This window comes from Bos indicus x Bos taurus, chromosome 11, assembly GCF_003369695.1.
Source record: "Bos indicus x Bos taurus breed Angus x Brahman F1 hybrid chromosome 11, Bos_hybrid_MaternalHap_v2.0, whole genome shotgun sequence".
Classification (NCBI taxonomy): domain Eukaryota; kingdom Metazoa; phylum Chordata; class Mammalia; order Artiodactyla; family Bovidae; genus Bos; species Bos indicus x Bos taurus.
The window spans coordinates 104,909,374-104,927,891 of record NC_040086.1 but is presented as its reverse complement, the minus strand read 5'-3'; the positions used below and the strand labels follow the sequence as shown (position 1 = coordinate 104,927,891).

At 61.5% G+C, this 18,518-nt stretch overlaps 2 protein-coding genes across 7 annotated transcripts; one reads left to right on the top strand and one right to left on the bottom strand.

Moving 5' to 3' along the window:
• Window positions 1-79: 79 nt before the first annotated feature.
• C11H9orf116 (chromosome 11 C9orf116 homolog) lies at window positions 80-7,168 on the top strand. 3 transcript variants are annotated; one of them, XM_027556895.1, is made up of 3 exons: window positions 80-1,040; window positions 1,990-2,068; window positions 6,147-7,168. In XM_027556895.1, the coding sequence occupies exons 1-3, from the start codon at window positions 898-900 to the stop codon at window positions 6,255-6,257; spliced, it is 333 nt and encodes a 110-aa protein (XP_027412696.1). In that variant the 5' UTR covers window positions 80-897; the 3' UTR covers window positions 6,258-7,168. The 3 variants fall into 3 exon arrangements, with proteins under 3 accessions (XP_027412696.1, XP_027412695.1, XP_027412694.1); XM_027556894.1 differs by having other exon boundaries at window positions 89-1,040; window positions 4,974-6,510; XM_027556893.1 differs by having other exon boundaries at window positions 94-1,040; window positions 4,971-6,510.
• Window positions 7,169-10,100: 2,932 nt separating this feature from the next.
• On the bottom strand, window positions 10,101-18,508 carry PPP1R26 (protein phosphatase 1 regulatory subunit 26). 4 transcript variants are annotated; one of them, XM_027556857.1, is made up of 3 exons: window positions 18,381-18,508; window positions 16,338-16,458; window positions 10,101-15,525 (listed from the first exon to the last, which is right to left on the bottom strand). In XM_027556857.1, the coding sequence occupies exon 3, from the start codon at window positions 15,088-15,090 to the stop codon at window positions 11,569-11,571; it is 3,522 nt and encodes a 1,173-aa protein (XP_027412658.1). In that variant the 5' UTR covers window positions 15,091-15,525; window positions 16,338-16,458; window positions 18,381-18,508; the 3' UTR covers window positions 10,101-11,568. The 4 variants fall into 4 exon arrangements, with proteins under 4 accessions (XP_027412658.1, XP_027412662.1, XP_027412659.1 ...); XM_027556861.1 differs by lacking the exon at window positions 18,381-18,508 and adding an exon at window positions 18,011-18,100; XM_027556858.1 differs by lacking the exon at window positions 18,381-18,508 and adding an exon at window positions 18,001-18,088.
• Window positions 18,509-18,518: the final 10 nt, after the last annotated feature.

Here is an 18,518-nt window from a genome sequence, read left to right as displayed (position 1 = left end):
CCTCCTCCCGCCGGGTCCCGCGCCGCCCCCGCCGCAGCGCCGCCCGCAGACCCGGAGGTACCACTGCGCCGCCGCCGCCGCCTCGTCCGGAAGCCCGGCGCGCCCCGCCGGCCGCCCAGAGTCCGAGCGCGCGGTCCCCAGGGAGCCGTACCCCGGGCCCGCCCGGGCAGAGCCGCAGGGAGGGCGTGGCGTCCAGGGCCCGTGGTCCGGTCGGGCGCGGGGCCTGGAGGCCCGTCTCCCCGCCCCGTCCCCCGTCCCGGCGTCCTCGCCGCCTCCTTGCACGGGGCCGGGCGGCCGAGGAGCCCCACGCAGTCCGGGGGTACCCGCCGGGCAGGGGGGCCGCGCTCCCGTCCGGCCAGTTGTTACAGCAATATGTGGCTTAGAAGGGCTCCATCAGGTCAGTCCAGTGTGCTGTCCAGCCTTAGACGCAGCGTACCGGCGAGTCTGCAGGCGGAGTGCGGGGGTCACGGCGCAGCCCTGCCCGCGCGGTGAGCGCCGGGTCCCCGCAGCAGAGCGGCCTCGGAGCACCGAGCCCCACTGATGAACCCGGGCCGGGGTCTTCGGTGCCCCGAGACCCGCCCCGCTTTTGGGGAAACGTAGCGTGCGTTCGCGCCGGTGGCTTCAGAGCACAGGGGCCTCCGGACTGCGGCCCCAGCAAGTGATCCCTTATTCTCACAGCCAGGCCAGGGCCTCGGGGCTTGCCAAGGAAGGTTCTAGAACTCGGACTTCTGCCCAACCCGCCGGCGGGGGCGGGGGTGGGTGGCTCCCGCCCGGGGGTTGCGGCGCCTTTAAGGACCCCGCCCGCGCATCGGGTGGCCGGGCCGTCGCTTAGTAACAGGACGCCGCGCCGCCGCCCGCTCCTTCCGTGCCCCCAGAGCGCGGGGCGACCGAGGCGGGATGTCGGAGGAGGACCCCAAAGCGTGCGCGGAGCCAGAGGAGCCCAAGGCCGGGCCCCCGCCGGAGAAAACCAGCGACTGGTACCGCGTGAGCGAGGACCTGCCGGCCAGGTTCAACAACCCGGCCTGGTTTCGGGGCTACAGGTGAGCACCCGGGAGTCCGCTCAGGGTCTGCCTTGCGTGCAAGGAGGAAAGACCAGTGCTCCTGGTCCGGCGGGCAGCCAGGTGCCCAGCTGGGCCTGCGCTCGGCTCAGCCCACAGGCCCCAGCCTGACCCCAGAGTCGAAAGCGAGGTCAGCGGACACCATCACGGGACCCTGGAGGGGCAGGTGGAGGCAGCGGGCCTCCCGCCCGGGCCGTGGGCGGGGCGTGCCCCGAGGGGCGTCAGCGCGCGGGCACATCGCGGCCACACCCCCTAGGGCGAGGCCAGCCTGCTGTCCTGTCCGAGAGGAGGAGAGGGTGGTCTGCTGGAGATGCGCGGGCGATGCGCTCATCACCGGGCTGCTGAGGGGCGCGCGCCCTGCGGGCTCTAAGACAGGCTGAGTGCCTTTCCTGACCCCCACTTAGCCCCTCTACAAGCCCCCGGGATCGGCTCTGTTAGCATCTTCATTTCCCAGCTGGGAAATGAGACTGGGAGGTAGAAAGATATGCTCTTGCCCATAGTTAGTATGAGGCAGAGCTGGGGTGTCGGAGCCCACAGCCCCTCAGTTACACGGCTGTACCACCAGCTGATATCAGGGCTGGAGACAGCAGGAACATTTTCTCCTGGAGGCTCAGAAGTGGAGGGGCACCACACCCCCGGCCCCCCAGGTCTGGACACCCCCCCAGGAATGACAGCATGGGCCAGGTCTTGCTGGGGCTGAGGGCCAGCACTTTCCACCTGGGAGTTCTTTACGGCTTTGGCAGAGGTCAGCAGAGGGGTCAAGGGAGGCTGAATGAACCTGCCTGGAAGGCCAACCCTGCACCCCAAGGAGCCCAGGTTCACGGCTGCATTGCATGCCTGCAAAGCTCTGTCAACCTAATACGGTAAAGCTGTGGCTTGGGCAGACTTAGAACAAATGAGTGGAAAATAAAGTGTTCTTTTCATCTGCCAGGACCAAGGAGCCCCCCTCAGTGTACAGGACCAGTAACCAAGCTTATGGTAGCAGAGCCCCCACTGTGCACGAGATGCCGGTAAGGAGGAAGCAAGGAAAGGCTCTGGAGGGGGGTGCGTGCGTGTGTGTCCGGAGTTCCAACATCACAAATGGAAAGGGATCACCTCACATCTTTTTAGAACAGGACAGGGTAGAAAAAATGAGTGAATGAATTTAGCAAACACGTTTTAAAGGCTGGGAAAGGGGCATGGTGGGCTTGCTTGCGTGTATGTGCTTGCTCAGTTGTGTCCAGCTCTTTGGGACCCCATTGACTGTAGCCTGCCAGGCTCTTCTGTCCTTGGAATTTTGCTTGCAGGAATATCCTGGAGCGGGTTGTCATTTCCTCCTCCAGGGGATCTTTCCAACCCAGAGATCCAACCTGGGTCTTTTGTGTCCCCTGCATTGGTTGGCGGCTTCTTTACCAGCTAAGCCAATGGGGAAGCCTGTAGACTGGTTTACAACATCCCAATGCACTGGCCCCATTCATTCGTACGACGAGCCAACTCTTATAGGCAGTAGGTTTTGAGGCAGATAAATGAAGGACTACTTTCATTTTGGAGTAATACCTAACCTGTGACCCTAAGAGGCAGCACTGGTGGTGAAAGCTCAGGTTCCAAAAGGACTGGGGTCCGTGCACCTTTGGGGAAGTTGAGTCCTTTTTGATTGACTTCACATGGCAGGGGGCCTCCTCGAGTCCTCCGACGGCCCTGCTGCGTCTAGGAGAAGGGCCAGTGGGCTGGTGTGAGCCACCCATGGGTACCCCAGACAGTGGACCACCCGCCTGGGGGGCCACGTTGGTTTTCTTCCAAAATATCCCTCATTTTTAAAGCAAATCGTGGTTTATGTTTTTGACTTAAACTCTGCTGGATCCTTGTTGCTGCGTGGGCTTTTCTCTAGCTGGGGTGAGCACGGGCTGCTCAGGGCGGTGGCCCCTCGACGCAGAGCACAGGCTCTAGGCGCACGGGCTTCAGCAGTTGCGGCCCCGGACTCTAGACACAGGCTCAGTAGTTGTGGATCATGGGCTCAATTGCTCTGAGGTGTGTGGGGTCTTTCTGGACCAGAGAGCGCACCCACATCTCCTGCACTGGCAGGCGGGTTCTCTACCACTGAGCCCCTAGATACTCCTCATTTAAAAAGAGCTGGATAATCGCTTCTTTACTTATTTCACGTGAGGGAGTACAGCTCTTAACAAAAAAGAGATTGTTTACCTACAAAGTTTCCAGAGCACTAAAGGTCATGCTCCCAAAGCCAAGGTATCAGGTGTTTCCATGCAAAGGGCCCCCATGCTCACTAACACAGGCCCGGACGCTTTGCTTTCGTGCATAGGTCTTACGAGGCGGAGGCAGTGGGGCCTGAAACATGGGCTTCTCACGAGGCAGGTTTAGCAGGAGCTTTCCTGCTTATTGTCCACCTGCTCTATCAGGAGCCTGGTTTCCAGTTTCTGGCCTGAGTGTGGCTGCTGGGCTCATCGAGCAGGACTGTTTCCTTCCCATGTGGGAACAGAAAATAAAAATGCGTGTTTTGCACTTTAAAACATAGACTGAAGGGAACTATTCTTCCTGACACCGTAATGGTGGATTCAGGTCGTTCCTTATTCAGTTGTTACAACCCAGAACGTACAGCTCGAAAAGTGGACCTGAGTGTGTGGTGTGGACTTGGTTAATGAGAACCCGCCCACACTGGCTCAGTCACTCTACACGCTGCGCTGTGAGACACACACACCACGGCAGCTGTGTGCTGCAGGGAGGCAAGTGGGAGCTGCTGCTCTGAAAAATAAGTGCCCGGGGATGCCCTGGAGGCCGAGTGGTTAGGACTCCATGATTCCATCGCAGGGGTCGAAAATTCGATCCCTGGTCACGGAACTGAGGTCCAGCAAGCTGCACAGCATGGCCCACAAACCAGCAAAGCAGAACAAAACACGAAACACCAAAAACAAACACACACACACACCAGGCCAACAAAACATCTAAAAAACCCTCCAGAATACACCGAAGGCCATTTTTCTTTGCATTTGCTTCCTGTCGAGGAGACAGAATATCAGGGGGGCTTCTTGACACAGGGGCACTCTAGAATGGGCCACCTGTCCCGCAGTGGTCCAGGCCCCTTCCGTCAGAGGCGCCCAGGTCACCTGGCGACGCTGGGTTGCTGAAATGACCACCGCCCCTGGGTGCCCGCACACACCGGCAGCACCCCCGTGTCCAAACGGCAACCCCGCCCCGCAAGGGCAGCCCCTCCTGAGCCCCCTCTGCAGGTGCGCTGGGGCCCTCAGAATGGTTCTAAGGTTCTGCAAAAGATTCTGATTCCCTGTCAAGGCTGAAACCTACTCAGGCCACTTCTCTTCCGTAGAAAGCTCAGGTTCAGAGAGGCGCATTGACTTGCCCTGGCTGCACAGACGGCAGAAGCAGAGCTGGGAATGGCTTCGGCCTGACGCCCTGTAGCCAGACCTGGGATGGCACTGCCTCGCCTGGCTGTTACAGCCCCCATAGCGGCGGAGGGAGGCGCCATTCGTCATGACTCCCTGGCGTTAGGCATAAACCGGGGCAGTGCTGGTGGTTCAGTCGCCCAGTCATGTCCGACTCTTGTGACCCATGGACTGCAGCCCACCAGGCTCCTCTGTCCGTGGGATCCTCCAGGCAAGAACACTGGAGTGAGTCTCCATTCCCTCCTCCAGGGGATCCTCCCGACCCAGGGGTTGAACCTGGGTCTCCTTCATCGCAGGTACATTCTTTACCGACCGAGTCACCAGGAAAGTCCAGGGGCAAACGAGGCCATCCTGCAAACCTGCTCCCCCACCCCGCCCCGCCCCGCCCCGGCCTCTCTGTTTTCTAGTTTTAGGAACAGTGTTTTCTCCCAAATCCTTATTTTCCTTTCACAGGCGCCTGATGACCGATTGCTCGAGTGCCACCACGTGCCACTAACCCGTGTCCCCTTCTCACTTCCAGAAGGTGTTTTATCCAAATTCGTGTAAGTTTTCTAGACAAGTTGCAGTGGGCGGAATGTTCCAGAACAACACGCTCAATGTCTACATGGAGAAGAGCATTGTAACAGGTCCTGACAACTACATCACCTCCTATGACCGGCTCAACTTCCACCCCAGCTACAGGGTCTGCAGGCCGTCCATCTGTGACTGAGGGGCCTCCCGGCTCCTCTGGACGGCTGTCCACCCTAGTCCTCGATGGTTCGCCCAGGCGTTAAGGGACGCACTTGGCCACTTTTCCCGAAAACACTTTTCCTTTCTAGATAAGCAGGCAGACGGGGCGGCGATGCTCTGCTTTCTCTGTTTTACGCCTGAGACGAAAAAGAGCTGATGGCTTGACTTTCCATTAAAACTCTTGCCACGGCCTCACTTCCTGACTCATCTGTAACCCGGGCGCAGGGCGCTGGGCATCCTGAGACCCCGAGCTCGGCCTGGATGCTGGGAAGGCCTGCAGCGCTCCACCTGCATCCTAATCTGGATGCATCTTTGTTTTTATGCTTATGACACATTGTGGGGGTTTTCTGTTCTCAAGTAGCCTGCTGGGCCGCGGGGGGAGGGCTGGACCCCCTGCCCAGGGTATGGACGAGAGCCGGTGAGGGAGCAGGGGCACCCTGGAGCAGGGAAGGCTCCAGGTGGGACTGGGAGAGCCCAGGCCAGGCTTGGAGTGACCCTGAGCACTCCCTGGCCATGAACAAGGCCCAGGTGGAGGCAGAAAGAAGGCTGGCGAGTGCCGCTCGTTGCTGAGGGGCGATGTGTGCGAGGGGGCTCCCTGCTTGTGTTCATCCGGGGAAGGCCGTTGGGGGTGATAACCACATGAGGCTTCCCAGGTGGGGCTCAGTGGTAAAAAATCCTGCCAACGCGGGAGGTGTGAGAGATGCGGGTTTGATCCCTGCGTTGGGAAGATCCGCAGGAGGAGAAAAAGGATTCTTGCTTGAGAAACCCCACGGACGGGAGCCTGGCGGGCCAGGGTCCATGGGGCTGCAGAGATGGACACGACTGAGCCTCTGAGCGGTAGCTACGTAAGTGGATTCCTATCTATGTAGTCACTTCTCAGTCAACATTTACCATGATTTAGACCGTCCTCAGTTAGCATTTTCGGGGGCTTCCCTGGTGGTCCAGGCGTTAAGAGTCCGCTTTGCAGTGCAGGGGACTCGGGTTCTCTCCGGCGTGCCCCAACCCCGGAGCCCACGCAGCACAACTGGAAGCTCTGCGAACAACCCCGCCAGAAGTAAGACCCGAAGCAGCCGCGTAACTAAACGTTAAAACCGTTTTCTCCGACAGAACGTATGTTCCAGACATCAGTCCCGCTTCCCTTGTGACCGCTCACTGCAGGAACCCTGGGAGGTGTTGGGACTGGAGAGACGAAATGGTTAGAGGCTGTTGACGCTGCTTGTTTACCGAGGTTTTTATCCAAAGAAAGTTTTTACTCATGTATTAATTTGGGAGGAAATGAAATACCGTGGCCAGTTATCTCTTCATTAAAAAGTTTGTGAAGCAAAAGTAAACATTCCAGCAACATTCTTAAGCTTCCGTTTGCGATGGAAACGGTTTCTAGAGAAAATCCGTCCCTTTAATAGAAGTGATACAAAGCTGAGGCTGGAGCCAGGATCTACTGATAGGTCGTGTCCTTTTCCTTTGCTGGAAAGCCAGCACAGGCTCCAGGCATCAAACTGAAAATGCATTTTTCACAGCTTATCACTAGAAGTGTCAAGACACTCAGAATGCTTCTGCATTCTACCTCTCTTGAAATACAAAAGGGGGGATAAAAAAGGACGCATCATCAGTCCAGTTTTGAAACTCAACAGAAGAGAAGCACCGCCTCCTCTGCGCTGGCCAGGAACACGGAGTCCTCAGGGTGGCCGTGGCCGTCAGGCCCCGGGACCGTCTGCCCCGCAGCCTTGACCGTGAGCAGTGCACTCCGGGGCGGGACAGCGTGCAACGGTCAGGGCCCAGGCTGGGCCGGCATGTCGAGCCGACGTCCGCAAACACAGCAGGTGCCAAGTGGGCCGGTGAGCTTCAGCGAGTTAGTTCCAGCATCAGAATCAGGCAGTGAAGTGCTTTCATTAATCCTCACAGCCGCTCACCAGTATTCCTGTACCAGTTGCTAATGAGTTAATGGGAAGTTAGACTCTTGTACGTTGAATAAATGTCTGGAAAGGTGGACGACAGAAATACCTTCTGTATCACACACACACCCGTCTTCCTGAGAAGTCACCCACTGCCTCTGGCGCAGGCTCCCAGTCCCCACGCCCTCCTGGGGCTGGGCCCCTGCAGACGCTGTTGGCCACGCGTCCCCCACCCGTGTGCTGTCTCACGGTCTTCAAAGGGCTTCGACGGCCTTGCCTCATCGACGCTCGTGCCTGCAGCAGGTCTTACTCCACCTCCCTCTGTGGATGGGGAATTAGGGCCCCGAGGGGCTGCCCTGTCGCAGGCCCTGGGCCCCCGCCTTGGTGGTGGAGGGGGGAGGGTCCTGGGAGGGACGAGGTCATCAGCGTCGGACCCCATAGACCCGCCCTGACTTCCTAGTGTTTGCACGAGTCATGCAGGAACTCCAGTGATGATCATGAAATTTATCCTTTTAGTCACTCAGTCGTGTCTGACTCTGCAACCACAGACCATACTGCAGTCTTTATGTGCTGGGGGAAGGGAAAAGAGTTTGGATCGACAGGCTAATCTTTCGGCACAAGACCGTGCCTTCTGCCCGGGGTAACAGCATATGGAATGGCTGGTTGAAAAATGGGAAGAAAATCACACCCATCACTCTTCTGACCGTGGTGCTGAGATCTTTCAAAATCGTAAATCCAATCAGAGCAGTTACGGGAAAGGCGATCGAAACACTTAGGATAACAAACACCAGTTTCCACTGATCATTACATTAACTGCACGGCCATAGAGGAACCCTGTCTCCAGTCACGAGATGCTGTATCGGGCCTCTCTGCTCCACTCTTAAATGAAACGTTGACAGTTTCACAGCACTTTGCTCATCGCTTAATTTAGCTGCTGAGTCGGCCTAAAACTAGGAACTTCTTACTCTAGAAGTCTGTTTTCATTTGTTTCCCTGTTTTTCTTCAGTGATATTTCACCTTTTATTTACAGTTAATTAGAATAAATGGTTTCCAGTACATAGTAAAATATGTTGATGTTGGGAAGACAAATCCCTGTCCAGCACACAAAATACCAGAGATCTCAAAGATTCAAAATAGAAATAATGTGTTTCCCTCCCCGGCAGCCTTGCCTGGTGCTGCCCTGGAGGTGGTCTGCAGACAGCGAGGGTGGGCTTGGTTGCTGTTTCTCCCCGTCTACACCGGCCCTAACATTAATTTTGAGGAAGGGGTGGGGTCAAGGTGGCAGTGCTTTTTACATGAGCAGATAAAGTGCTGGTATTTAAACTGAGTATCTGCGGCGTCCCTGGCGGTCTCGTGGTTAAGAATCTGCCTGCCAGTGCAGGGCACAAGGGCTGGGCCCCTGGTTCAGGAGGATCCCACGCTCCACGGAGCATCTAAGCCCGGAGCTGCAGTGCCTGAGCCGGTACGCCTGGAGCCCAGCTCCACGGCAGGAGGGGCCGCTGGAGCAAGGATCCTGAGCTCTGTGACCAAGGGGAGACCCCGCTCGCCGCCACCAGAGAAGCCGGTGTGCAGCAAGGGAGACCCAGCAGAGCCGAAATAGCAACAGGAATTAAAAAGAAAAACTAAACTCAGCGCCTGGGTAAACCTGCCGACAACTCGGATTCTGAGCAACAAAGTCAGGAGGGACTTCTCTCGAGGAAGACCCCGTCCTCTGTGTGGACACGTGGGTGGTGAACATCAGACGCTCACCCCCAGGGCTCTCCCCTCCTTCCACCCCATTCCTGCTGTTAGGGCTTCTGACATGGGGTGGTTCCTGCAGAAGCCCGGAGCAGCAGACACCTCCAAAACCGGGTCTCTCCCCCTTCTTTGCGTTAAGGGGAGGGAACCTGTGGCCCCAGCATGCAGCGACCTCCCTTCACTGGGAAGCGAGAGGGGCCCTTTGGGTCGGACTTCCCTGTAGGTCCCCACCCCTTTTTAAAAAATCATTTCTTTCTGGCTGTGCCCGGTCTTGGTTGCTGTGCAGGCTTTTCTCCAGTTGCAGGGCGCGGGGGCCGCCCTCTCCTTGCCGTGTGTGGCTTCTGTTGCTGAGCACCGGCTCTAGGGCGCTTGGGCTTCAGTCGTTGCGGTTCCCGGGCTCCAGAGCTCAGGCTCAGTAGCTGTGGAATCCGGGCTTAGTTGCTCCGTGAGAGGTGGGATCCCGCCAGGGAGTGGACCTGTGTCCCCCGCACTGGCAGGCAGATTCGTGACCACTGGGCCACCAGGGAAGCCCTCCTCTGCAGGTCGCAGTACTTTCGGCTTGCTCTGGCCACACGCCCTCCCAGCCTCTTCCTACGGGTAGGGGTGCATTGGCTGCCCGGAGCGCTGTGACCTGCGGACGCGCGGTGGGGCTGGGACCAGCGGGGGAGCTGGACTGGGGCTGCAGATGAAGCCGTCCCTCCTCAGACGTGCTCCCGCCGCCACTGCAGCTCCCCTCTTGAAAGAAATCGACTAGTTTTGGCTGTGCTGGGCCCGCGTGGGCCTCCCGTTTCTGTGGTTTCTCTTGATGGGAGGCACAGGCTCTAGGCATGCGGACTCAAACCCGTGTCCCCTGCACTGGCAGCTGGGTTCCACCAGGCAAGTGCCACTCCAGCCCCCTTTGCAGACAGGCTGCAGGGGACCGCCCACCTTGGCCCCAGGGTGCGCCAGAGTTGACCATGTCAGTGGAGAGGGGGGAAAGGTGGGAAAACAAGAGCTTTTATGCAGCCGGGCTTGTGGGCAATCCAGGGGTGGGCCCACGCTATCACGGCTACGTCCAGTTTGTCAAAACCAGGCCTGGCCTGCACTGCCCAGGAAGCAGCCAGAAAAGGGAGGGGGAGGCGGGGGCAGAGGAAGGTGGGAAGGGCCTGGGGGGCGGCGATGGGGCCAGGAGCAGAGAGGTGCCCACGGCTCAGTCCTCGATGGCAAGGGTGGAAGCCCGGCAGGTCCTGGACGCTGGGTTCTCACGTCCATATCCTGCAAAGGCCACTCCGCAGAGGACAGACCACATCAGCTGAGGTGTGAGCAGCGCTTGATTTATTAGCATTAAAAAAACCCAGTTCATATATACAAAACAAGCTGATTTTTGTTGTCAAGTGTTAAAAGCACTCCTTTAAAATTAAATACAATTTAAAGCATGGATTAATGAGTTGATTTCCTGGGAAGCACTTCAGTGAATGAATATTTGCCAATGGAAACATCAGATGCACACCACGCGGGCACCAGGGGGTCACGGGATTCACAGGGCTGCTCATCACAGCGTCTGACCCCAGACACTGTAGGTGCCACACACGTCCCCGGTGGGTATTCACGCTAAGACCCAGGGCGGGGGCACGACCTGTGAAAATTCACTTGCACGTTAGAATAACGACCAACTTCAGCTGCAACTTAAACCTCGCCCCAGGCCCACCGCAGCTGCACCGATGAGCCGTGACACTCGGGGCGGCCGGTGAAAGTTCGCTGGACAATGTTGTGTGAACGTCCATGCTCGGCTGTGGGCCCCGCGGCAGCTGTGAAGCAGAAGGCACAGGGCACCAGGCTCGACCCAGCTGTGCGCGGCCCCGCCAGGCAGACACACAGAGAACACGGGGAGGACGGGCGCGCCAGCCCGCCAACGGAGCCCACCCACAACCCGCCCAGCCCCCAGCAGGCATGGGGCTCAGTCCTCAGGACTCCAGGAACCAGCCGCTCCATGGGCACTGACGAGGGTGAGGACACTGGAAACACATGGGCTGGCTGAGACCGGCCGGAGCTGTGATTAAACGTGAAGAACGGCAGCTTCCGTGTAAAAAGTGGTTTACTGAGCTGGTGGACTCGTGTCAGAACTGAGGAGGCCTGGACACTGAACAACAGAGGCTCCAGGTGTGAACGGCCGGCTGGCGGTCTCACTGGGGGTCTCCGTGTGCGCCCCGGGTGACTGGTTTGCTCGCCAGCCTTTGTGCTTTGAAACGCTTTTCTGCTTGAGGACTCCATCGGGCCTCCGTGGGGGAGGCAGGGGCTCTTTCATGTGAGAAGTGCTGCCCAGCAGCGCCCTGACAGGGACTGCTGGGGTGTCTGGTGAATCTCGGGCAGGGCTCCGGCTGCTGCCTTCCTGAGGCTGGCATTGTGGTCGCAGCAGGCCGTGCCCACCAGCGGTCAGCCCCGAGTGCGGGGACGCACAGAACCGAACGTCCGCTGATCCAAGACTTGTGCGGAGACCACGGAAAACCGCTGCGAGGAACGCCCTGCAGGATCCAACCGCGGCGTTCACCAAAAATAGTTTCTACAGCACTTTAAATAATTTACAAAAAGGCTACAAAAATCATATTTACCAGGACACATCTGTTAAATAAAAACACGGTTTCACGTTAGTGTACAAATGTACAGGCTGCACAGGGACCTCCAGGGCCCCCGTTCCGTCAGGAGCGTGGCCGCGGGGCGCGCGCGCACGCCGAGCTCACAATTGCGTCAGGAGCGTGGCCGCGGGGCGCGCGCACGCCGAGCTCACAGCTGCAGCACCGGGCCCTGGGCCGTGGGCCCGCCGCCCTCCTCCACCGACGTGTCGCTGAGCTCGCTGGCGTCGCTGCCCAAGGCCTCCGGCTCCTCGTCGTCTCTGTCCAGCCCCCTGCGCCCGAACCGCAGGTCCAGGACACTCTCTTCCGGCCCCGACCCCCTCCTGTCGGACAGGCTGAGCCCTGCCCGGGGCTTCCTGCAAGGCCAGCGGCCGCCTTCCTTCACCAGCAGGCGTGGGCTTCCAAACACCGGGTTGCGGGTGGCCTGGGCCTCCCGGAAGGCCGAGAAGGATGGACCCTGCAGCGGCAGGCCCAGGCCGGGGCTGAAAAGGCTGGCCTGCTTGGCGCCCCAGGGCATGCTCTTCCCGAAATGGAACAGCTGCGTGGAGAGCAGCGGTGAGAAGCCGGCGAAGGGCAGGCCCCTCCGGGAGTCTGTGGCGAGGCTGGGTGAGCCCCGGGCCTGGCCCTCCGGCCCCTTCTCCCTCTGGCCGCCGAGGCCCCCTCTCCACGCAGCCACGTCCCTGCCTTCCGGGCCCAGTACCCAGGTGCTCTGCAGCCGGCTCTGGGGGCTGAGGTCGGGCCAGGGCAAGGCGAGGCCGGCCCGGGGCACCCCATCCCGCTGGGAGCCCGGGGTCCGTGCCAGTGAGCTTCGGCCCTCTACCCGGGCACCAGCCTCTGCGTGGCTTGGGAGCTGGCCGAACGTACCCTCTCCTGTGACTCCCTCGGGCCCCCTGGGGCCCGAGTCTCTGGGGGCACAGATGTTTCTCCTGGGAGCCGGCGACCCTTTGGCAGGGGTAGGCCCGCTGGTGCTCCTGGGCGGCGCCAACTCGCACCGGGCCAGGGCGGCTGGGGGGCAGGGCTGCTCAGGGTGCGGGCTGCTCCCCCCGCCCGGAGCGAGGGCTCTTCCCGGCCCCCGGGGTCCCTCGGCCCCTGGCGGCAGGCCCCCCCTGACCCTCTGGCTCCGCGTGCACATGCCTGGCTGGGCAGCTGGGCCGGGGGGCGGTGCTTTCCGGCCCGGGAGCTCCGGCCTGGCCCCAGTTGGCGTTCCCAGGGTGGCTGGGCCCCCTCCTGGAATTTCTGATCCGCTCACGGACTCCTTGGCCTTTTCGGCCAAAAACTTCCTGATCTCCAGCTCGATGCTGTCATCGCTGTCTATGGAGCTGCTGTCATCAGACAGGGAGCTGGGGCTTCTGGCGGCACCGGGAGGCTCGCGGGCTTCCGACTCCCTGGAGAACAGTCCCCTGGGCGCGGCCCTACCCCGGGTCCAGGGGGCTGAGGGGCCCGAGGGCGCATCCTCCAGCCCTGAGCCATCCGCCTTTGCCCTTGATGTTTCCTGGCTGGGAATGTGCGGGGGTCTCCCCGGGGTCTCCCTGCTGTCTCTTCTGGACTTGGAGAGACAGCTTTTCAGCAGGTGGGGGCTTCGGTCTCTCCAGTCTTTCTGGAAGCCCCCCAGTTTGTCCAGGAACTGCGTCTCTGTGGTGCTGAAGCGGACCCTCTTCTTGCAGCTGGCCCGGGGGTCCCTGTGCCGCTTCCGGAGCCGCCGCTTGGAGCGCAGCAGGTCCTTGATGGCCGTGTCCAGGTCCTCGTCACTGTCTAGCGAGCTGCTCTTCTCCTCGGAGCTTGCCTGCACATCCCCGCGCCTCCCCTCGGCCGTCTGCCTGGGGCCTGGCGGTGCGGCTCCCAGCGGGTCCGGGGCCCCGAGCTCATCGCCCGGTCCGCCCGTCTTGAAGGGGAGAGGCGGCCCGCGGCTCTCGCTCTCCCTTCTGGGGGCCTCGGGGGCTCGCCCCTGGCCAGGCTGCACCCGGCCCTGGCCGCGCTCGGCGTCCTGGGCGTCCTGCATCTCGGCCGTGTCTCTGGGCCGCCTGGGCATGCAGGGCATCCTGCTGCGCCGCCTCCTGCAGCCCGGGGACGGGTCTGCAGTGTCGGGGGCTGGGGCGCTGAGGCTGGGTGGCAGTGGCGGGCTGTGGGCGGGCCGGGCGCAGGTCTCCGTGTGGGGCAGCGGGCCCCCCGACTGCGCCTTCAGGGCCAGGAACGTGCGGATCTCCCGCTCGATGCTGTCGTCACTGTCCACTGCGCTGCTGTTGCCGTCGGGGCCCTGGCGCAGCGGGCTGGTGGGTGGGGGCCTTTCCCCACCATCCACGGGGGCTGGCAGGATGGTCTTGGAGATGTCCAGGATGGCCTCGGCGCACATCAGCTCGGCAGACGTGTCTGCCCGGCATGGGGACCCGTCCACGCCCAGGCTCTCAGCAGCCGCGCTCCCCGGAGGCACGGGAGCTGTGGTTTCCCTGGGGGGCCTGGGCGGGTGCTCAGAGTCCGGGCCGCCCGGGCCGAGGTCTGTGGCCTTGGGGGCCGCTGGCTTCTTCTTGCCGGGGGTTTTGCTGAGGGCCTCTGGCCAGGGGCCCCTCAGGCTGTGAGCAGGGGCCACGGGCCCCTTCTCCTCTGTTGGCAGGGGCCCCTGGTGGCCCCGGACCTCCCTCCGCCGCTCCCGCTGGTACAGCCGGATGGCCTCCTCGATGCCGTCGTCGCTGCTCGAGTCGGGCTCCTCGTGTACCAGGGCCACGCTCCTCGGCTGCCTGCCCTTCCGTGCGGAGCCCGCGCCCCTGCGGACCCTGCCTTTACTGGGTGCGGCCTCTGCAGGGGGCCCCGCAGTGGCAGCAGCAGCCGGCTCGGCGGTGACCTTGCACCTGAGGCCTCTGGGCAGTGCGCTGGCCTTCGCTGACCTGGGCAGCTTCCGGAAGACGAACTCTTTGCCGGTGCCCGGCAGGTCCTGCTGTGGTGCCTTCAGTGGTGGCTCTCTGCCAGGCCTGCAGGTCGCTCTGGCCAAGCTGTCACCGGGGTCTGCCTTTCTGTCAGCAGGGAGGTCACCTTTCTGGGTCTCGTGCAGCCTCTTTTCGCTCAGGAACTGTTCGATCTCTGCCTGGATGCTCTGTTCGAAGGAGTCATCACTGCTCACGCTGAGCGGGGAGGCGGAGCCCTGGACAGGGCTGGGGCCAGCTGCAGGGTTTGGGGGACACGGGGCAGCTGGGGCGCCGCTCAGAGCTGGCTCTGGTCCGCACCGACGGGCCGCGTCCCCGGCTGCAGGCGGCGGGGCGGCCCCGCTCTTGGCCCTCAGGTACTCCTGGATGGCTTCCTCAATGTCCCGGTCCACCGAGTCGTCGCTGTCTGAATCCGGCACCAGAGGCCCGAGGTTGGAGGCCTCCTCCTCCTCCCGCTTGGGATCAAGACCCGTGGCAAGACCATAGGCCGCAAAGGCGGGGCTGGCAGTCGGCAGGGAGCCCCGGCCCCTCTCCGCCCTCTGGCTTCCCGGCCGGGCATGGTCGCCGCTCATGCCCAGGGCTGCCCCGTCACCCTGAAGCCTGCTGATGGCCATCTGCACCTGGGCGCTCGCCGCCACTCTCGAGACGCCCTCTCTGGGCTCCGAGAAGCATCGGGGAAACCTACAGCTCCCGGGCGGGCCGAAGGCCTCCCACGCGGACCGCAGGGCCAGCACAGGAGGTGCGTTCATGAGAAACATCCTAGCAGGCAGTGCGCAGAGGCGGGGCTTTGCTTCTCTGCCTGCTTCACATCCTGCAGGGGGCACGCCGGGCGGGTGCCCCGGGTCAGGTCACAAGGGAGCCGGAGGCCTGGCGAATGTCCGGCCAGCCGCGGGCCCCCGGGCCTCAGCTTCCTCAGCTGTACAGGGCGGGTGGCCGAGGAGACTCATGAGAAAATGCTTCCAAGTCCCCTGGGCCGAGCTCGTGGAAGCTGACACGGGTGTCCTTCTTCCGTCATCCCTCTGTCCATCTTCTCCGGCGAAGGAGCAGAGGGGGGGTTTACCTTCCGAAGTCGTCAAGAGGGGGTGACGGGACGAAGGCGCAAAGCCTCTGGGCGGGTGGAACTGTCGACTACTGGGAGTCAGGTTCAGCGGCACATCACGGGTTGGTTGGCTCTTGACACGAACTAGCAGCTCCTGGAAAGAGAAGTTACGTGATGTGAGCACCTAACACCTTTGGAGAGTTATTTACACAAAAGCCTTTTTATTGGAAAAGGTTGAGTGTGTAGTTGCCGGATGATCTCAGGGGACCGTATGACTATTTGCATGTAATTAGCACAGACACTGCCCCAGTCACATGCCCTTCCTCACGGTGTGTGGCTTCTCTGCTTTCTGCATCTCAGTCCAAACGTGGCTGGGATGGCAGAACCGCTGGGCTGCCCTTGGGAACACAGTGAGGACTTGCTCCCAGAGGCCTTTACACGGGAGGTCTGGGACCACCGCCACGGAGGGAACGTAGCGCAGGTTGTACACAGCGGATTAGAAAGACGCAAAATACACCATTAACTGTCAATTCCGAACACGTCTCTCCGACCTCTCCTGACCCCCCACAAACTGGGACGCAAAGCGACCGAGAGTCAAGAGGAGAGCTTGGCAGCGCTCCCGGAAGCAGGGAGATGGAGTTCCAGCCCCAAATGGTGCCGGGCAAGGCCGTTGCTGCCTGGGAGCCTGGGGGTGGGGGTGGCCGGAAGCGGCCCGGGGGTTTGCTTTGCTTCCCTGCAGATCCTTCTCCCAGAGGAGCTTCCTTCCTGACGCGCACAGAATCCCGTGTTTACATACCACAGCCCTTTCCAAGAAAGCCTGGCCCGGCCACCTAGGCGCAGACGTGCCCAAACAGGTGTGACCAGCGATTAACCAGAGGGTGTGACCAATTCAGAAGGAAGTCCTTTGCTATGGATATTTACGCTCAAAAAGTGAAACTTCAACGTCAAAGAATTTGCTACAATTACCTGTGATTCTCTTCAAGTCCAGGTTCAGTGTAATGTTGGCAGAACGGTTCAAGGACTGGGTCTTCATCTCCCTACGTGTACTCTGTAGCATCTTGGGCCCACTTTTTAAACAGACTTTTGACTGTCAGGATTAAAGAGAATCAGAGACTTAATTCAGAGGCTGAAACTATAGCTGGTAAATATTTGGGGGGAAAGAAAGTGCATTAATTTAAGGGCTCGAAATTCAATTTTGGAAGAACTTACCCTGAGGCCAAATACAGTTAACCACAACAATTAATCGTTCCAACTCCCCTGAGCCATTGGTCTGATGTACCAGGACATGCATAGCTGGGGACGTGAGAAGCCACTTCAGAGTCCTCAGATGGAGCCCCCAGGACAGCAGGTGGTCTTTCCCGCAACACCACCCTCCAAGGAGATCCCCTGCTAAGGACAGTGGGGGCCAGCAACGCCGAGGGGGAGGGCTCTTCCACCCGCCTGTGCCCACCTCACTGTGGTCATTATTCAAGCTGCCCTGGTGAAATAACACAGCACACAAGACATTCCCATGGGTCTTCTCAAGAGTCTAGATCAGGAATATTAACTTGCTGAACAGCAGTGCCATCTGAAGAAGCGGCCTGGGGATGGATCCCAGTGAACCTGGCTGCAGTGACTTCTACTCCAGGCAACAGAGAGCGTGGGAGGGAAAAACGCTCCTCTCTACTCCTCACCTTGACTGTGGTCACTGCTTCTAAATGCTGTCTCAAGTTTGGACTCCCAGGGAGTGGTTTTCTGAACTGTCAAGATTATCTAGCCCAAGAATGAGGTTAAAAATTCAGAGGGTGTCTCCAGCGACAACTTGGCTTGTGGCTTTAAAACAATGGTCTACATAAGATGAATCATTCTGGAAAACTCCCCTCAACTGTACTTTGGGGGACTCCGGGCTGAAGCCAGGGGGCTCCCACTTTGTCAGACTGCCAGCCTGCACCCCAAGAGCCCCAGAACCAGGTCTGGAGGGTGACTGTGGGGGCCCCAAAGCCGCGTGGTGCCAGAGTCTGAACCGTGCAGGGGGGCCCTAGGCCTCTCTGTACACCTCCTGTCTCCAGGAGGGCAGAACCTCACTAATGCTTATCCCTGGACAAGCCTGGCTCCCTGCACGGATGCCCAGCACAGCTCTGGGTTCCCCACAATGCTGTGCACCCCTGGCTGGTCCCCTAGGGTAGGGAGCTGAGGGTCAGGGTACAAAGCCCAGGAGGGCCTCTCCAGATTGCCGGCCTTAAGTGGGCGTGGGCTGGAATTTCGGCCGGGCTTGCCAGAAGGCGAGGCTTGACAACACAGCAAGGACGGCTCCAAGCAAAGCTGCATGGCCGCTGTCTGTGCCTGGCGGGCCGCAGGCAAGGCGAGACCCTCGGCTGGCCCTGCCCGCCCTTAGCTCCCGGCCTGGGGGCGCTCACTCACAGCGCGGCCTCTGCCAGGAGGCATCCCTGCGCCCGGAGCAGCGACCCGGTCCTCCAGCAGGGAGGGGTTGGGCTGCGCCCCGGCTTTATATTCTGGGCTCCGTGGTTTGGGGGCGAGGAGCTGGACGGGAAGCCGGGGGGGACCCTCCCGGAAGCTGCGTGGGGCGGGACGCGGGGCGCAATCTCTGCGGGAGGGCTGAGTGCGGGGCCCCCCCGCCGCCGGCCCTCACCTGGCCTCACCTGGGCCCCGCGCCCGGCCGGCTTCGAGGAACGCGGGCGCGCGCTGACGGGGGCCCGGGCCAGGAGCTGCCTCTGGGGCCGCGACCCCCGGCCTCGCGGTTGGGTGACTAGCCGGCCCTGGCCGAGTCCACGCCGCCCGCGGCGGCCCCTTCCCCGGCGGCCTGGCGCCGCGGTGCGGCCTGCGCGCCCGCCCTCCGGCCGGCCCCCGCCGCCCACTCGGCCCTGCGCCGGCCCCCAGCCCTCGCCCGCGTCAGTCCCGGGGAGGCGGCGGGGTCCCGGACCGAGGGGCGGGCAGCGGGCGCCGGGGGCGCGCGGCAGGGCGGGGCGCGCGCAGGGCGGGGCGGCCCCGGAGCCCCATCCCCGGACCTACCGGCGGCGGCGGGGCGGCGGCGGCCGCGCTCCGGAAGCCGTGCCCGGTGGCTGGGCATCATGGGAATGGCACGGCCGAGTTCCGGGGGAGGCGCGCGGCCCGGCCGGACCCCCGCCCGGCGAGCGCGCGCCCACCTGC